General features: G+C 28.1%; 1 protein-coding gene across 2 annotated transcripts in view; it reads right to left on the bottom strand.

The window, feature by feature from the left end:
* puc (dual specificity phosphatase puckered) overlaps positions 1-21,807 on the bottom strand; it is an 80,798-nt gene that overhangs the window by 49,890 nt on the left and 9,101 nt on the right. For both annotated transcript variants that reach the window (XM_088182167.1, XM_088182168.1), the window contains exon 2: positions 12,720-13,271. In XM_088182167.1, the coding sequence (XP_088038293.1) occupies positions 12,720-13,271 (552 nt within the window). The remainder of the gene's footprint in view (positions 1-12,719; positions 13,272-21,807) is intronic.

Raw genomic sequence — 21,807 nt, 5'->3', positions numbered from 1 at the left:
AGAACTAAATACGTTAGCAAAAATCTATTTACATAAATTGATTATTTACATGACTACAATAACAACAAAAAAATGTGAAAAAATCGGCCAAATCATAAAAATGTAATTTAAACTATTTTTTGAATATTCTGTCAAAGCAAAATAAAGTTAGTGTTGTTACACTGCAACTATTTAGTCAATGACTAGACTTTTGTTTATTTTAACGCTTTAATTGAATTCAATCATTGCTGGTTGTTATTATGGTGTCATCAGTAAATCAAAGAATCTTCAGATTGCTTATATTAAAATTTAGAAACGGTTACGCGCTTCCCAGAAATAGGTCGGGAAGACTTCCTCGCTGCACTCTTGCCTTTTACTTTTTCTTCCAACGGGGCCAAAAGCGTCGAGGAAATGAGTCACTAGTTTATTTTTCTTTTCGAGCTTTCACTCGAGCATATTTGACACGCTTTAGACGTGTTTACGTTCGCTTTATTTCTGGACACGTCGGGAACAACGACGGAGAATGAGTCTTAAAGTACGCAGGTGAAAGTGAGTGGTTTCTGCACCCACTGCGTGTCGGACATAACGTAATCCCAACTTATTTTTTTGCCTCTCAACGCTTTTTACACAAATGTTTTGATCTGATGTACGAAAAAAACTTTTTTTATTTTTGAAGTAAAGTGCATGATGACTAGACGAGGACACCGGGTTCAAAGCGGCCCACATGGATCTTGGTGTATTTCGGTGCGGTGACTCACCACTCTGGGTTCAGGCCGAGATAAAAAGGTACCGCTGCTAAACCACCAAAAATAATCGAGTCCAAATTAGAACGGACGTTTTCTATGCACGCTCGGAAATAATCGACTTGGTCCAAATATGGCATTAGGCCTTATGCACGCGACCTTAGAAACTCTAATCCAAAAACACACGATTAGAACCACAATAAAACCAACGTATTTAACGAAAGTTTAGATTCAAATGTGCTATTCCTATTTATTATTAAGTCTATCTACCACTTGATGGAAATGTTTGAATGAAATCAAGGATTTCAGCTTTTTCCAGGAGGGCCAGTGGCAAGGCTAGAAATTTTAGACCCTACTGCTTTTTTAGATAAAATGATTTTTACTACAAGTTTGTACATATTTACATAATTTAATAAATAAAAAAATAAATTAAAAATTAGCTCACCGATTTAAAAATGTTTCTGTTTAATGGCCAGCAATGTGAGATTGTTTAATCCAGATTGTCCGATTGGATTTCTTTTGTAGAATTAAAATTTTTAACTCACTAAAGAACTTTTAACACTAGCCACAATTATTGTAAGAGTAAATTAATAATTTATAAAAAAACAACATAAAATTCACTTTTTAAACTACTGTATTTCGCGATGATCTGAAAATTGTCTTATGAACATATTTTCAGCAAGGTTTTTTTAGAATTAACTGGGCATCAAATTGCACTAAGAGTTCAAACATTTTTACGAAATATTTGCTTCCGGTGTATTTATGATATTAAAGAAAACTAAAATGGTTTTTCACTAACTGCGATGGTTACCATATCAACAATATTATAAAAACATTAACTCAATTGTTCACTATTTTTGAATCATTAATCAGACGCTAATTAATCAGTACGACGTTTAATGTTTGTTTTCAAAATAAACATTCAACATTCACTAACCATTTTATTCGCTTCTGCTTTTATTTCTTCATATGTATTTCCTAATTTACTCATTTACTTCTATTCTCATAAATACAATTAAATACAAAAGTAGCTTCGTCTGAAATAAGATCTCTGGAAAGTTTTTGAACCCTAATTTATTTTACCCATCACTTAACCTTTTATATGCCTTAAGCGCGTTAACGCGTTGTATATTTACATATCATATGAGCGTGTATAAGCGCTCTACTTTAAACTAAAATATTTTATTAGCGAGTGTTATAAAATAAGTAGCACAAAATACTCTTATAATGTTGGATTATTACTAGAATAATTCACAAACATAATCGACTTTATAGTGATCTAAATAAGAAGTTAAAGATTTATGCGTTTTACGTAGTACAGGACAGAAAATTTAGTTGCGTTCATTTTGGATAAATGTTCGCAAAGTTGACAAACTGAATATTTACATAGTACGTCTTAATAACTTGGCATATATTTCCAAAAAAATATGTTTGTATCATTTTTATTTTTATTAAAAAAAATTGCGGCTTGTCGTTCATCACCACGGCATCTAACAGGTTAACCCTTTAAACGCCAGTGAGTCACATGCTATTTCTCTTCGAGATTCAATATCTCTTTCTAAAAATAAATATAAAATACTTGGTTTACTAATAAATGAAGCTAGTATAATAATCTTTAATATTTAAAAAAAACATAAATTGAAAATATGTTTTAAAAAATAATTAAAAAAACATAATCAACAAATGATGCACAGGTGAGTTGCTGGTGTTTAAGTGGTTAAAAAAAAGTACGCGTATAAATACGGAGTAAAAATGTATCATTATATGTATAAATTATGCGTATCCCGAAGAGAAAATAATATCTCACGGTGTACCACAAGGGTCCTAAATGGGACCATTGCTTTTTATATTATATACTGATGATACAATTAATAATATTAATAAAAATGTAAAATGCATCTGTTTGCGGACGACATTTCAATTTATTGCATATGTGAGAGATAACTTAAAAAATGAATTAAGTTGAATAAAAATATAGTTTAAAAATAATGTATGTTTATTAATTATAAGGATATGTGAGATAATAATACAAAAGTAAATATAGATAATATAAAATATTTAAGAGTACTTATAAATAAAAAAAAATTAAGGAACGTTGCAATTACATATTAAAAAATAGTAGAAAAATATCTGCAATAGTATTAAATTATTATTTACTATGGATTTCTGATATAAAAGTATTGGTCAAAGTGTATTCAAACCGAATTTTGGTCAATAGGAGGGCGCAAAAACAATTATCACTTCTCAGGAGTCAAAAATTCACGTCAAAAGCAATAAAATCGTGCCGGGGCCGTCGCAGTGGGAACGCTCGGTAACGAGCGTTCCCACTGCGACGGCCCCGGCACGATTTTATTGCTTTTGACGTGGATTTTTGACTTCTGAGAAGGGATAATTGTTTTTTGCGCTCTCCTATTGGTCAAAATTCGGTTTAGATGTTCCTCATTTGATTCTGACTTATTATAAGTCGTAATATTGTAATATAAAGACTCAATAGAGCGTTCGCACTGGCACGACGAAGGCTCGATTTTATTGATTTTGACGTGAATTTTCGACTTCTGAGAAGTGATAATTGTTTTTTGCGCTCTCTTATTGCTCAAAATTCAGTTTAGATGTATAATAAAAAGTCTCAATATGAACGCTAGATAACTGAGCGTCCCACTGCGACGGCGACGGCACGATTTTATTGCTTTCGACCTGGATTTTTTACTTCTAAGGGATAATTTGGTAAAAATTGAAATTAGATATGAAATCTTAATAATAACGCTACATAGATTCTAAGCAGGGACGTCATTTGGAGAGGGGAGGGGAAATTTAACCAGAAAAATGGATGTCATTTAATAAAATCAGAATTTAATAAAAAATGACGACTGACTGGCCAATTTAGCCCCCCCAACTTTCCAACTGAAAAAATCTGAAATGACGTCCCTGGTAACCACAGTATTTTGTAAGAAATAAAGATGTACGTGGATTTAATACAAGAAATAAAGACAATTTAGGGATAGTTAGGTATAAGAAAATGAGTACGGCCAGGGGAATATTGTACGAAGGTGTGAATTTTAATAATATTTCTAAGACAATCCGCAAAAATAAAAATGTAGCGGACTTCTTAACGGAATAAAGAAAAAAACTTTGTAAAAATAGTTATAAATAACTCTATTATAGATATAGTTGATAATATAAAATATTTAGGAGTAATTGTAGATAATAAAAAAAATAGAGAACATTGTAATAACATATTTAAAAAAAATAGAATAATTCACCAATTTAACATATTACATTAAATTAAAGTTATTAAAAAATAAGAGTAGAAATAACTCATTTTTATCTAGGCGTAATTAAATAATTAATTTTCCAAAATTTATAAATAAATAAACAAAACAAACGTTTAAATATATAGGAAAGAAAAATAATTTGCAAAGATATATTACAATAAATAAAAATTAAATTAAATCATAGTACAATTCTATAATATGTATGTGAATATAATAATACATATAAACAAATTAATTCAATATAAAATACATATTAAATTAATACATAAAGAAACGTACCTTCAAATAACTGATAATATATGTATATTACTATATAACCATATTATTTATATCAGGGACGTCATTTTAGATTTTTATGGGGGGGGGGCAAAAATTGGGCAAAAGCTTTAATTAAGATTCATAGTATTTTATTAAATGATATGCATTTTTTTGGACAATATATTTCATTTTCATAGGTTTGAAAATATTGTTTTAATGACCTTAACATTCACAACTGCGCAGCTGGGTGGACCTCCAACATTTCCTTGTCTCTTTTTGATTTGTATTGCAGATTTTGAAGTATCCGGATATCTATTTATCTCTTTGAGCTTGGAAAAATTAGCTTCGCCCCGAAACAGTGTATCAATTTAGTCAGGTGAAAATATCACCGATTGAAGACCACTGTTGTGAACAACAGGGGATCTAAAATTAGGCATTGATTTGTTTGACCTTTGAAGTTTTTTCGTAAAGGAATAAATTTCAATACAACAACAATGAAAGATGACATTAGAGGTTACTCAAGATTAAACATTTCTTGCCCTTTCTTTGCTTTGTTGATCTTAACGTTCATTGGCGGTGACGCATTGTGCGTAACTATTGTACTTATTGGACCAATTAAAGAAGATCCCTTTGTCCAATTGTCGAGAAACTACCGAAACGACACCAAAGTAGGAAATCACAAATTGGACGGTGACTCACGGAGCGATTATTTAATTACGATTACGCTACTGCGAGTCGGATTCTTTCTCTGTAACCCGTGGTTTAGGTTTTGTAACGCTTTAGTTTGTCGTCGTTGTAAACGATTGGCATCGTTCAATTGAATTACACAACATGCTCCACAATTTGTCAATCACTTGATGTGAAATTGTCGACTGATTAAAAAAGGCAATCGCGACAATTTACTGTAGGAATTTAACTGTAATTATAGCTGGTAGCTTTTCTAACGTATCATCATAATAAAATTAGATTTTATAAAGCGAAAGATACACAGCAACACACGCCTTTCATTTTTAACCTATGAATGGCTTAGTTGATCATACATCAAATTAACACGAAACAATTTTGGGACAGTACTAATTTAGCACTTTCATAACCGGAACTAAAACATGTAATACTTTATGGTAAAATATAAAAAATAACAAATAGAATTTCTGAATATTCAATATTTTCAACTATTTGAATATCGAATAGTAAACGATAAAATATTCTGATATTTGAATATATAATTTTAATGTAGAATTATGAAGAATCGTAAAAAATTTTTAATTCACTTAGTAGTTGTTGATTGTGTTTACATTGTTTTTTATCGATTTTGAACTGAAGTTAATTACAATGGCAAGTAAAAACTATTAGGCAATTTTTGTAATTGAAAAAATAAATTTTATTATTAACAATAAACGATATTTTTATGAATTATATCATATAACCCAACTTTTTTTATGGTATAATAAGAGGTATTATAAATAAATTCATGACACCTAATTCTTTCACAGATTATTTAAAAAAAAAATCTGCTTCTGAAAATGTGAGCCTACAGAGCTATATGTAAATATGCATTTATTAAAATAACATTTTAACTATGTACTTTAAGATATACTTGCAGTAAACGATGAATTTATCTCAAATAAAAAATGTGTAGTTATCATGTTTTTCAAGTTCAACAAGTTTTAGCCAGTTACTAGTCGAGCCTCTTAAAGTTATTTTATTATAATATATTTACAAAGAACAAAAATCCCTAAAAGCAATAAAATATATAATTGATAAATATTATTATAAATAATACACATATCCCAATTGTTTATCTGATTATTATCACTACGCTGGAACGCTTCTGACTAACGTCTGTCGCGTAGATTTGTATTTATAGATCTATTTATTTTTAGTAAACAATCATCATTTAAATTTTCATCGACTCACTGTTTCATAATATCAATCTCGGACGCTGCATCGGACGCATCTGATTCGAGATAACAAAATCGCGACGTAAACAAACGTCTATTCACCTGCGTGCGGAGCGAATTGCGCAAAGAATTCCATGACGCAGGCACTTGCCGACGGTTTCCTAGTGACGTACTATAACATTCGTCTAAGCAGACGAAAATGGTCCTTATCGAATCATTGTTTTGGGAGAGTTGTCGCGTTCGCTCGGCTGCTTGGCATCATCTTGATTGGCTTTATGGCGCCCCATGATAACAGCTATTGCCAACTGACGAGCCAGTTGAGCGCAAACTGTGCAGCGCGATTTTTCCCATTTTTTTAACTGAAAGCTTAGATCTCTCTTATTATTTTAAATGTAGCCGGACAATATCTTGATTTTGTTATAAATAGGGATCATAAATTGGTCTGGGAATTCAAAAAAAAATGATGAACTTCAACGTTTTGAACGGCTAATAAAACATTGACTAAGTGCTATGTTTCAGAGGGTTCTTTTTCAGCTTTTGTTCCATCTTAGGTATTGATTATCAAGGAAAATGAGTACTGAGATCTTATATATGACTTTAAGATAAATAAAAGTTGCGAAAGCAGTCTCGCTGCTCCGCAAAAAAATTATCACCCGCAATTCACCGCCAGCAATTAATCACTAGCAGTTTACCGCCGCGTGTTTTATGTATTTATAATATTATGTAATATATTTCTTGACTATCGTGACGCATTTGGTTAACTTTAATTTAAATTTAAATTAATAAAAAACTACGAGTATAATTTATAAATATTTGCCGATTGTATATTTTAAAGAAAATCTCCCATTTGTAGCTGTAGCAGATACTGCAATTATTATTGCTATCTGATTTTTTTTATTCAATTCTGATAAAGAAAATCAAGAGATAATATTTATCGCAGTAAGCATAAGTATTTATTATGATTTTTATACCTGAATTTATGCAGTAAAAATATTTAAAAAAAACTCAATAATCAGTACTTGAAGTCAAATTTATATTTTTTTAAATGGATAAAAACAAATATTACTATTTTAAGAATTTGAGCACTTTATCTCTGCTGAAGATTATTATTGTAATATAAAATAAAAATCTAAATAATATACGTTATATATAAATCTACGTGTCTTAAAACAATTACATTTCTTATAGACAAATAAATTACAAGATTGCAGTTAATTTAATGAAGAAAATTACAAAAAATGGGTTAAATTTGCATAATTACATTAATTTTTAATTTATTTATACATAATAATCAATAAACACTAGATGCATCTTTAGATTAAATCGCACTAAAAAATCTTTAAATTTAATGCCAAAGATTAGAATCATTAATAAATACATAATGTTGATAAGAAATGCTGCTTCTGATTTTTTTATATATGCAATGTATTTATCACCTGGAAAGATTAATTATCTGTGAATATAAAGTAGGGGACAAATAAAAATTTTAAAAGCTACTTTTTTTAAACTGCAATTTAATTTCCATTTACCTTGACTAATCTTATAAATATATTATATATTTTATCATTTCATCTTTTTAAAATATTGCAATTCAATTAGCTAAGCAATGCAAAATTTTTCTGATTTTTAATATTCCCTAAGTATTGAACTGCTTCATAAAAAAACAATTAAGATTTCTAGGTGTATATATAAAAACAGGTAAAACATTTTTTTATTATTTAAATATCTATTATAAAATATTTTTATTATTTATATATTTTCAAGCCGAGTTAGAATATTTTTTAATAGAAAACATTTTGAGTTCATTACTTTTTTACTTTAAGATTTTTTGAAACGAAGTAACGATTTTTTATTTTTTTAATAATCGCCATTTTGAAACAAAATTGGAGGATTTTAACTACCTGAAAAATTCGTTAGAATTGAGTCATTTAAATGACCATTTCTAGCAAATAAAGAGAAAAGCCAACAAGTCGAAAGTAGGAACAGCAACGGGAAGAGAGATCTTGGGACTAAATAGCTAAGTTAATAATTGGAATAATCTTGAAACGTTAATCACTCGTTTAATCACCTATGGAACCGGAAAAACTACTCTTTGTGTGGAAAGAATGCGCGATAAACAATGCGTTCTACTTAGCGCTAAATACTATTGTCTATCCCACTATTAACAAACGCATTTACTTCAAATGCGTAAACAATAACAGACAAGCATTAATTAGCTAAAATAATAACGAATTACAGAGGCATCCCCTTCCTTTGGATTTTCAAAATTAAACCCACGTTAACCCACCAATAAGCTACAACAACAGCAATCTCCAACAATACGATTCAATTAAAAGCAGCCTCCAACTACACAATGTTGCAGAAATTCACATAAAATAGAAGCGCTCTAAAGGCGTTCAATTTATTTTCAACTCTAAATCGAATGTATGAGAGGTGCGATAAACGAACAGTTTGACATTCAGCGCACGCTACTTGCAGACTGACCGGTGATTTGTGAAAGTCACAGTGACTCACCGCCACAAATAATCTCCAATACATAATTGTACACACTACATACGCGTCTACGCCATGTCTCTCACAATAATTTGGCAACGACTTTAATGAAATATGAGACAAAACACAACCACTGAAATTTATTTCATATTGCGCAATATCCTCACCCCAGTCGAATTATGAAAAGAAGGACCTTTTTAACTCGAATTAATTTTATTTGTTTAAAAAATTAATGACGTATTATTTACTCTCTTTCTTACTAATAACGCATTTGCGGGAATAAGCAAGTCAGTTACCTTCTTAGAAGAAGTAGTAAGAGCTTAAAGGCATTTATGCTATTGCTGCAATACTTAATTGTCATCTAATTTCGTTCATATATTTTTCGCACGTAGCTTCAATGTCAAAGTGTTATACAAGAAGTGTTTATTTTGCGGCAATGAAAAACAATTTTTGTTCGAAGATTTCGGTGAAAACTACAAGAGTTGCAGTAAATAGATGATCAAGATCGATAATATAAATATGAAAATTTATTTATTTATTTTTTATTGGAAATAAAAATCAATACTATGAAGACGGAAGATGAAAAGAACACAATAGTTCCGTATATTGTTACATCTTAATGTGACATGACAATAAATCTTCGAGAATCAGCAAACGCGCATTAACGCCGTAGATAAACAATATGGCCACGTGCAAATCGTTGCATGATCAACAGATGTCAGTCGTAAAAGTTTACGTATGTAAAGTCAGTGATGCAAAACCGCTGTCTGAATTATTTATGACAAAAAATCGAGAGCGGATGCGACAAATTACCCTCGAGGAAATTCCAAAAGGGGCAGCGACCTTTTAGGAATTTTGGGGATTTTCCTCTAGGGTTTCATTATCAGTAATCGTTGTTAACTATTGCAATAAAGAGATCCATAAATGTACACGTCATAAGAGGTATACAATCGTAGTACAATAAATTTTCTTGTATTATGTAAGTCGCACTTTAATAAAATACCACATAAAAATGTTCATTTCAGATTAAGTAATTTCAATGGATAAAAATTAAGATCGCTTTATTTACTTTGCAACTTAGAATAATGCGATTTTATAGATTTAACTGCATTTTTGTGCTCTAACGAAACTAGATTAAATTTTTTGCACAAGGTATATTGTAAAATTGCACGCTAGTTTTATGAAGTCTATTTATTATGGACAAAACTAAACGAAACTCTGGTAACACAGACGTGAGAGCAGAGAAAGGCAACACCCTTTTTGGCGGACCTCAACGACTGGTGGGACCTCGTCCGCCGATCTCTTATCATTTATAAATTAACATGTAACTTCACTATACATTTTAATAAATACTACTGACTCACTCGTGTCTAATTGCCATCCGCTTTTTATGTATAATCAAAAACATTTTAAGAACTTCTTAATAATAATAAGGGATTATAATATATAGTACTTCAAAGACAATAATTTTTGTACTAAAATTATAATAAAAGTTTAAATAATTACTAAATTAAATTAAAAGTAGAAAAATTAATTTTAAATAAAAAATGTTATTGTTTACAATATGTTGTTATTTATTAAAATAATATGAATAATCATACTTTTAGTTTAATTTTTAATATTTATCTAAGGAAAAATTTTTCTAGACATAGACTTAAGAACTAGTAACTTGATTTGTATGTAAAATTTCTAATCCAACATTATTTTGGTAGATTGTTTTTGGAAATGACTATTTTATCAAATAAGCCAAATTTTTTGTACTATTAAATACCAGCCATATAAATTTAAAATAAAGAATGTGTAAAAAATATATTCCAATTTTTATATTTTTTATATACTCATTCAAAAATTTTAAAGAAAAATATTTTAGTTTTTATTAAGAAACATTTTAGATAAAATAAGATGTTTTGAACGGTAACATTTTTTTTATTTTAAAAAATCAGGAACAAGATCAAGAGTGCGGAGCAAGTGAAATTAGCTAGGATATTCACAAGATCTATTCATTTTAAATAATGTTTTTCAATTTAAATTTAAATTTTTAAACATTTTTGAAAGTTTTTTAACATAGTTCTTAAATGTTTTGAATAAACACCATTTTAAAACTAGTTGATGAATCAAATTTGCTAACAAAATAGTCGACATATTTACAAGATGTATTTTTAGAACAAGTTTCATTTCGATATGATTAAAAATACGTCAGTTATTTTGTCGTATTTCGATAAATGACAAAAAATGTAAAAATTGTATTATTTTAATGTTATTATTTTAATTTATAATAATGAACTTTTTGACCTCTTTACTTTTTTAACTATTTTTTTTTTAATATTAAAAATCTGCCATTTTAAAACAAGATGACAGATAAGAATTACTCACGAATATAAAACAAGGGCTATTTTAGAACAATTCGTGTTTATATGATCAAAAATATATCAGTTATCGCTTCCTCAAATTTAATTAATTATCACATATTGTTAAATCCCACAGAAATGACAAAACGTTTTTTACCTCTTTTTTATATATTTTTTATCTTTATCTAATTTTAATTTATATTTACAACTGTATTTAACCTTTTCCATTAATAATTTTTTAAACAAAGTTACTATAAATTAATTTATATTTTTAAATATTTATTTTTCTTTTTTTTAGTTTTTTAACAAAATGACGGATTAAAAACACTGACTGACCTACATAACCGAGATATTTAGAAAATATTTTTGAGATTTATTTAATCTCAAGTCTCAAAAAAAAATGTAAAAAATTTTTTTTTTATTATTTTTATACTTAATATATTAATATTTTTTAATACAACTTTAATATATATTACTTTATAGTCAATTAAAAATTATAGATACACAATAATACAAAAACTAATAAATTTTTTCATTACATTCATTATAATAAATTAATAATATTATTTATAGTATGCAATTAAAGTTTTTTTTTTAATATTTAACAATCGATTCTTACAGAGAAATTAAATAATAAATAAGTATATCATCATGTTATGTATTTTTTATATATTTTTATATATGTTTACTAAATTTGTTAGATGTAAAGATTAGCTATTAAGCTAAATAAATTAATAAAATAAATAAAATAAATAAATAATGTTAAAATATAGGATGGGCCATAAATAAATTATTAAAAAAACAATAAATCTTATCGATTTTATTTTAATTCATAAAAAAGTAAGCATTCAGGAAAGTCATATCTTAAAAATAACATTATCCAAGTTTGCACAGTCGCGTTGCAAACATTTTTAAAATTAATACCTGCATATAGTTTACGAGCAATGATGATTTTTAATCTTTCTGACCCAGCCTGTATCAGTACTCAGTCAAAATATAACTACTGTTTAATTTAAAAACAGAACATTGAATATATATTACAAAGCACAGTAATTACTTATCACTTAATATGATTACTTACTGACAGGCCCTAAAAATATGAATACATACATATGTATGTATATGAAATAACTTAAAAAGTCATAATTTTAATCTAAGCACAAAAATGATTTTTTAAATATATACAATGTGACACTAATACTATTAAAATATGTTTTTTTAGTATTAATACAAAGCAAGTGATCAAGGACAAATGATCAGTCTGTAATATGTTTAGATAAAACACTACTCCTCAATTTTATATTACGTTTACTGTAAATTTGTTTATTTAAAAAAAATAAAACATACTATCAAGTGTATACAATCAATTTTGCTTAAAAATCAAAGAACCAATTGGCAATTACTCATAAACATATTGAAAGCAATGGAACTATTCCTCACAATATAAAATCCATAAATATAGGTCTACACAAACGCATAAAAATTCGATATTAGAATCATATATGCATTATTAAAATGATTTCAATAGATCATTTTTATTTTTCATGATCATCGATAAAACAGAGTGACAAATTATTTTAAATTTATGAATAAACAACTTAACTTAAATAAACATTTTATCGTATCAGTAATACCCAAGTAAGTAATGATAATTATTAATAGCATACGTATAACTTTTATCAAGTAACTTAGATTAGATTTTATTTTAACAGAAAATAAACTCACCTAATAAAAGTGCAGGCTCTCTGTCGTCATCAATGAGGCTGGTCAACACCAAGAACAACGGATGGCTCACTTGCAAACGAGCAATATCCTCGAAGCAATCGTCGTACACAATAACTTCTTTGTACACTTTCTTCTTTAAGAGTTCCTTGCCTTCTGTGCTGGTGGCCAAATCTGCCAAACCAGCTTTTCCCTGCTGCAGTCGTTTCCTGTTGTACCTATCTGAGCAGTTGACGTTGATGGCTCCTCTGATATGGTTGACATTGTAAGCCAAAAAAGGTCTACAGTCTATGATGAGGAAAGGTGTGGCGGCCCTTTCAAGTTTCCTTCGCAGAGCATCTGGATCCAAAGACGCCACTCTAGCGGCCAATATGGCCGAGGCTTCAGGACTGGAAGCTGACTTTTGGATCGGTCCCGGTTCTTGTCCCGGAATGCGACCTCCAGGAAAGGGCCTGGACGCAGGATCCAGACTGGCCGGTGAACTCAGACTGCGGGATAGACGCAGCTGAAGTCCACCTCGCTCTATCTTGCCCAGTTTTGGTGTGCCTTCACCGCCTGAAACAAACCAAAATTTGATTAATGATAAAATAGCGACGCATTGAACACTTCTGATTCGTGATGGATATAAATGGTAGCGTTTTAGACTGACAGAAGAACGCGGTTATTTTTTGCACGCAATACTATATTAATTCCACGTAGTGCAACTTATTTTTTTGAGTCTTTCTAAGAAGCCATTTCAAGTTATTCAATCGACATTCAATATATGCATTATTTGTAAAATAGTATATGTATCCAGAGATTTTTTTAAACAAAAAAGGTGCCGGAATTTACTTCTTGTCAAGTTTTTTACTAAACAAAATTATATTAAAATATCATTTAAAATAAATTTAGAGCAGCTTTTCCTGTGCCACGAAGCACATAAAATTTATCATATTTTTTTTACTTTAGACATGTCAAATCTAAAGTTAGACAAACAAATAAAAATAAAAAAGTTTATAGTGATTTCTAAAATTTTGTCCAATTCTCATCTGAAAATTCGTGTCGATTCATTTTTTAGTGTGTGGCAAAAAGTGGCAAAGGTGATTCGATAAGTTTGATGATAGTGCCAAAACAGTATTGGTCTTTAACGAAGCTCTTATTGGGATAATAATTAGATTCATTTGCGAAAACCCGCGTTAAAATCCACATGAATTTATAGCATATATCAAACGCAATATTTTTTCAGGATGTCTTTTCGAGAATGTAATCGCAAAATCCACGAATCATTTATTTCGTTTAGTGGTAGTCTAATTAATAAATTTCTATCTTTCTAAATGTCAAATTAACATTATTATTTTTAGTCAAATATGCGTAAAGTCGAAATTTAACATTTTTGCTATCTAGCATCATTTTTTTAAATGACTCTTTCAACGTGGAATAAAATGTTTTCGAGTCAATAGGAGGAACATTTCTTGAAAAAAATCGTAGTGTGAAACGTATAGCGGCTGCAGTACATTTATAATCCAAAATCATTTGCCCTAATGGATTTTTGTCAAAATGTATTTCAATGTTAAAATAGGACACCACCGTGAGAAAACCTTTTCACAGATTAAGACAAAGTGTTATTATTTATTCAAGAAATTATATTACGTTGTTAAAGTGCCATTTTTGTTATGAGGCCCGGAATCATAGTTTTCCCAAAGCTCTCGGCGGCCCTGATTATATGTACTAGTATTTAATTACGTATCACCAGAATGCAATTAAAAACATAAATAAAAATGTTTCGCTCCCCTGTCTTGAGATAATGCCGACGATGATTCATCCGTCTCTATTTATCTTGCATTATCTCTCAGCGCTTGTCGAACTTACTAAACTTGGGAAATTTATCTTCAATATTTTATATTTAAAAAAGTAACGTGGCGTTTAGTCACTCGTACTATCTATCAACGATAAGGCAATATTATTAAAAAAATATTTGACAGTCGAGATCTTTATTTATTTATCGTAGTGACTAAGCGACTTGTTAAGATAAGTATATATTTATTTTACAAGTAAATAAAATATATATTTAACAAACAATGTGTTATATTTGGGGATCCTTTATGTAGGGTACACATAGTTTTGCTTTCGCCAAGACGAGGCGTGAATCATCGACTAGTTTAGATTTTCTTTGCTAGCCACTAAATGTAGCCCATTTAGCTAATTTTATAACAGAATGTTTATAATTTGATTAGATGCTCCATTTCATTGCGTAATTTGACTTAGAATTGACTTTAAAATTACTTTCTCAAAAGATTTTCTTATAAGCAAATTATTATTTTAAAGCTCTTTGTTTGAAATATGCTTATAAATCAGCGTTAGCGTCACAAGAGCTAATTATGTTTTTAAACATCATAAAGATGAATCTTCTGTTAAATTTGCTTTTTAAAAAATCAAGTTCAATGATCTTATTATAACAAATGGAAGAGCATCGCCGGTGATCTCACTACAGACAAAATAAATAAAAAATCGCAGATGTGAATCTAAAATAAAGAAAAGATTACGTTCATTATCTAATCTATGTTCGGATTATATATACCGTGGCTTATTCAAATAGACAAATATATTTTTTTAATAAAAAATGTTTTTTTTTGTAAAAAAGCGATTTTTACAATCTTACCTACTTTAAATTTATTAAGATTACTTATATATATTATTATATATTGCTCTTATAATCGTCACATTATATAGTGTTATAAAACCAGCGACACACACATGTTTGACTGAAAATAAACTAAACGATTAATCAACTTGTCGTTTTAATTTTTGGAACGTCAAAAATAATTTTGTGAAATGTATTTTTAATACGAGATTATTATATAATAGTTAAATTATGAAAGAATCTGTAAAATTATACAATGTATCTTTATCTCTATGTATAAATAAATATACTGAACTTTTCTTGTTGTGGATATTTTTCAAGATAGATTTTAAACTATATTAAAAAATAATTTGAGCGAATTTAAAGTTAAAAATTAATATAATATATAATATATAGTCTTTACCTTTAAAATAAAATCACATCGATTGTATAATTATCCGTTTTATATGCCGTAACTAATGCTACTTATATCTAAAAAATGGCTATTCACTCCTTGAAAATGCTCAGGTGGTTCGAATAAATCTTTATATATATATATAGTTATATATATTCAGGTGGAGTTCGAAATCGAGCAAAAAGATCAACTCTCTTCCATTGTGTTGTCACAGAGTCGAGTTATGTTAACTCCCTTAACCCTAATTTTCCTTGAACTTGAAATATTTATAATGACATATTAAAAATATATGAAGTATATTATAACCAAAGACAATGAGATATAAAAGAAAAATAAAGTCTTGGTAGAATTATTTTTTAATATAAATTTTAAATAATACTATACAAAAATATTTTGCTATAAAAATAACACATTATCACTAGTTTATATTGTTTATGTATTATTTTTTATTATATATGTGGTCTGGTCGTAACATCGTAACACGTAAACCAGCATATGTACATATATAAAAAAGTATTTACTGAACTCAAATGGGTTTACTTAAAATCATCAAACGGGTCACTTGGTGACCCGCGGGTTATAGGTTGCCAAGCCCTGCTCTAGATGGCCATTCCGGCGATCGGTAACCAAAGGAAAAAAGAACAAAATTATTATGTACAGGATATAACGCATTTTCTAGCGAGCAACCTTTCTAAACAAAGAGTTATTTTTCAGCGGGACTTATATACTATTAAGTGGTCCATGAAATATTTAAAATTTAAAGCATTTTTACCGTTATTATAAAAATACTATGTATGGTCTAACCTTTTGATCTGTTTATATTTGTTCGAAACGGTCGTTAAAATGACCCAAAAAAATTATTTACAATTTTTGTCCCCTTATCTATTTATCTTTAACGATTTTTTAACAACATCGATTTTATTCAGGGTTAACATTGGCCCATTCAATGACACCGATGTACCGTTATTCTCAAGTTCGTTTTTTTTGCCACTGCTAACCCTTTTCAATTCAGAATTGCAGAACCGTTGTCTCCAGACATTTTTTTGCAAGTCCATTCTTTGATGCGGCTAATGTTTGCTATATTTATGCAACGATTTAGCTCATCTGTATACAATATAAATTATACAACAGATCGTCCTGACAATATTTACATACATTTATTGAAAAACACGCCGAATAAAATGTTGCATAAGTTAGATTTCGAGACGATAAAAATCGTACGTTACTTTAATCAACAGATAGGCTTTTTAGGATAAGAAAGTATGTATTTATCTATTTATTTTAGAAGTATAAAGCATATATTATTTTTAAAATCTATCAACCGCAAAATAACAGTTTCACATAAATATGTACACATAGGTATATAAAACGCTACATTGTTATTATAATTCACAAAACAATAATATTTATTACTTTGAAGCGATAAGCTTAACCTCAATCTAAAATATGAGTAGCAATTCAAGAAGTTCTACTTCTAGAAGAGACAGCAAATCTTGAAACCTTGTGATAAGTAAAGCTGTAAATAAATTCTATCATATTTTATTTAAATACTATTAAATACTATTAATTTGTGACATTTTAATATTCATAATTTATTTAAATAATTCAACTAATTATAAACATGTTAATGTCTTTGTACATAAACATTTTACTGATTTATTTTAGTTAGCAATTAATAATAAAGTAAATCCTCTTTCTTTCTGACTTTAAATAATATTTTTTTTCTAACTTAAACATATCAAATATTTATTAACCCATATTTTTATACATAAATATATATATTTTAACTAAGAGTTGCTCTAGTTCCACTGTTCTGCATATTTTGGAATCTTTTGGCATAAACATTATTAGCTAAAATTAAGTGGTTGCACAATAAGAGAAATGATGCAGTCATACATATAAATATTATTTCTATAATCTATACTTAACATGTTTTTATATTCTAATTAATACACAATTTTATTTGCCTAAAAATATAATCACAATGCCATTAAAATAATTTACTATCAATAATTAAACCTAAATATAACTACTGTATCTAAATTTAAATATTAATTTTATTATCATTTATCATGTCATTTACACGTTCAATTAATTTTAGCGTAAACACAATTGAAACATATAGTAAATCTCACTATGATTATAACAAAATACCAAAGTCAATAACTAGTAAATCTATTTTATTGCTATATATATATTTCGTCGTGTTTTAAATAATATAAAAAATTTAAAGCTTCTATTTGTATAATATAAAAAAAATGAATAATTTATAGCTCTAAAAAAATAATTCACTTTCTAAATGGTCTGTCGAAAAATTAAAATTGGTCGCAATTACTCATTAAAAGCGCAATAACTAATTGTTTTTGCGACTTGCAGAACAAGTTTATTCATCTCGCCGGCGATAAACAAGCGCACATGACGATCGGAAATTTGGACAGATTAGATCCACTTGCAAATGAACTTAAATAAAAGACAATCGGTGTATGTTATAATAAATGTATATAATCATTGAAGTTATATTGAAATCATATCCAACATGAAATCGTATCAAAAAGCGAAAATATAATTTAAGTGATAGGCGCTAATGGAATTATATGCCGCTTCAAAATTACCAATAAACTCAAATTGACAATTACGAAACATATATTTTCTGCTCAAACCCAAACCTACTGCTGGCAGATACTAGAAATACAAGTGCTTAGTGACAACATTGCCAAATCTCTACCTGTTCAGCAAGTTACGCAAAAATGATATTTTTATAAAAAAAATATATTTTTATAAACACAGACAACAAATTAATCTGTTTCCGCCTCAAATTGTCACATTACCAAAAAGAGCGAGAGTAGGAAAGAGCAAAACATCTCCTTTATCTCTCAAGGAGAACACTTTAAATTAGGTAAAACACTTTATTCAAGTTCAGAACTAGAATAAGACATCTGTACTATTGCAAATATCTTTGCAGAAATAATAAAATAATAAAAAAAGAATGTATATGCAATCGTAAATTCGCACAAAAATATAATTGCATAAAATATTTTTTCACGGTTCCAAATATACATTTATTATAACCTATATGTTCATATATGATATTTAAAAATATGAATCACTATTTTTTAAAACAATAGTGAACGATAAATAAATTTAATTTAGCTATTCCCTAGACTCGATTTTCAGTCTGGTGTGTCGCAATATTTACTCGTATGTGTTGATTGTTACACTATTGTGTCATATTGAGCTAGCGCATTGAGTCATGTTAAAACAATAGATTTATGATAAATAAAAAACATAGTATATCCATTTTTGATGGTACAAGATAAGAAAGTAACAATGAGCAAGGTCCATAGAATATGAGGGATGAAAAGAAAACGCGAGTGATCATTTTCGCGTAATTATTTGTCAAAATACCAGCGATGACTTTAATTCATGTTTCCATATTTTTTAATAAAGTCCTTGCTATTAGTACCACGCTGCTTAGTTTAATTTTAAGCACGTCATATATTCAATAAAAAATAAATTATCTTACTACTTTAAAAAAAAGCCGAAATAAGCGCTGGACCCTACTTTAACAAAAACACAAGAGTCCGTGCCAAAATTGTTCGTCGCATCTTTTAATTTCTTAAAATAGTGATATCACAGAATGGACTGATTTTTTTATTCTACCACTACGCCAAAAATTATTAGCACAGCAACAAAGAGTCTGGTTCTGCCGCGAATCATTAAAATTGGTCAGAGCATCAGAGAAATGAAAGAAACGTTGAATTTCTTCCCATTTTTCAATGAAATAATAAACCAGAACTGATATAACAAAATTTCGACCAATCGACAAAGACTAACCTTAGAATACTGAGAAAAGCACCTTTGCACTTTAATCTTTCGATTAGATATAGATAAATCAGTCACCTAAAAGATCCCAAGAGTTCAACTTGATCTTTGATACGATTTGGAGACTTCGATTAACAGATAGGAATATATATATTGCACAAAATGTATGACCACAGTTTGAACTGTTGTAATTAAAATATGATTTATTCTTATAATAATATTTATTTTAATAATATTCACATAAAATAAGTATAATAATATTTTGCTGATAAAAGAGAAAAGAAAATTCACCCTAATTAATTATATTTAATATATTTTCGAGAGTAAAATTATTATTAAATGATAACTATAAATTAGTATAAACTGAAGATATTTTATTAAATCATAGTTTATTAGCAATTTATAATTTTTTGGCAACTGAAACATTGGAATAAATTCAATGTTGATATTCATATTATAGATATTGCCTAATATATAGCAATATTTCTTATTGCAATTCTGGTCATGGTCGAAGTACAATCGTTGGTTAAAATATTAACCTTTAAAAGTCTTATTTTATGTGTAAAGCAAAATAATTCTATGGTTATCTTAATCTATGTCTTAAATTTCACTATTATACATAATGTTATCAAATAATAATTTTTAATCGCATTATCACAAATCAGAAATAATTATTCCAAGATATGGTGACAAATTTCTGGGAATAGTTGCAGTGAATTGTGCAATACTTAATCAGTCGACCATCAGCGAACATTCACGATGTTTCCAGCTGTTGTCATTTGATTCACTTCTGCTTTTATAAATTTCCTTGTTATTACTATTATGCACTATTTTTTTTAGATAATTTCATATTTGCACACAGTATTGCAGTTTATGAGTTTTGATTTTCATGACATTTTGCAACTGAAAGAGCACATATGTTTCAATATTTTTCAATATAAAAATAAACCTTGGCATTACGAGAGTTTAAGACTCATAAATGCATATTTAGGTAATCATTTACTTATCAGAATATGTTTTTTTATCATTACTTGAGTGAACTATTATATAAATAAACTATTGCAAATATAAATCGACATTATAATTTTAAATTAAATATTTAATGAGCCTATTTAATAAGATTTTTATATTCAAAAACCGAATCAAGTGATAAAAATAATGGTTTTTGAGGACACGATAACTGCCGTTATTTTTATCAGATGAAAAATAGACCTTGCAAATATTTTAGAAAAGTTCATTAGCTAGATCTGCCATACTATTTCAAAATGACAGTAATTTAAAAAATTAAAAATAATCATAACTCAGTTAAAAATAGGTACGATTTAACAAGGAATTATTTTAATGCATTTAACCGTATAAATACCGCAAGGACGCCAGTGTCCACTTACGAACGACGACATAAATGCCGCTAGGACGCGGGTGTCCATTCCTAGTTTTATATTTTTTTTTGTAAAATCATAAAATATTTTTTTTCCTCACTATTTAACTAAATTTTATTTTGTTCCTATAGTAAAAGAAGTTCACACAAAAAAATCAGAAATATTTTTTTAAATATATTTATACAAAAATCAATATATGCCAAAAAATGCTTAGCGTTCTTAGCATACACCGCCTGATTTCGCTTGACATTATAATTTATACTTGCTATTATAATTAATAAAATAGACCCTGTTGTAACGTATTAAGCTCGCTTGTCATATTACAATGAAAAATTTACAATAAATAATATCCAGAAAAATGTGTACATTATAAAGGCCTTTAAAGCGATTGTTAGAAATATTTTAGTAAATGAATCAGAAATAGAGTAGATAAAAATAGTAAAATTGAGTTAACATAGAAAACATGAATTTTAGTTTTAACATTTTAGGTTTTTAAATAATTTTAGTCCTAGTAATAGGTAAAATGCTCTAATAATTTTGCAGTATTATTACTAGTAACTAATCCAATTTCTATTAGAGAAGGAACAACGATTTTTCCATCAGAAACAGTATCTAAATTCAAACCACAATAATTGCAATACATAACCTTATTTTATAAATCAAGTAATAACTTATTATATGATTTTCAAAACATTTTCATTATTTATTTAAACAAAATATTTGTTGCAAATATAAACGAATATTTAAATTTAAGACAAATATTCGGATAACAAATAGGAATCTCTAACCTCCAAACATTAAGATGATTGCGTATAAAATGATACAATATGTAATCAATATGACACTTAAAAGTATTGCCTTCATTTGTTTTTAAAT

The sequence above is a fragment of the Plectrocnemia conspersa genome, unplaced genomic scaffold (assembly GCF_051122295.1).
Source record: "Plectrocnemia conspersa isolate PC_06_02 unplaced genomic scaffold, ASM5112229v1 ptg000003l, whole genome shotgun sequence".
Lineage (NCBI taxonomy): Eukaryota > Metazoa > Arthropoda > Insecta > Trichoptera > Polycentropodidae > Plectrocnemia > Plectrocnemia conspersa.
Note: the sequence above shows the minus strand (reverse complement) of the source record. Positions and strands in the feature narration are given on the sequence as shown.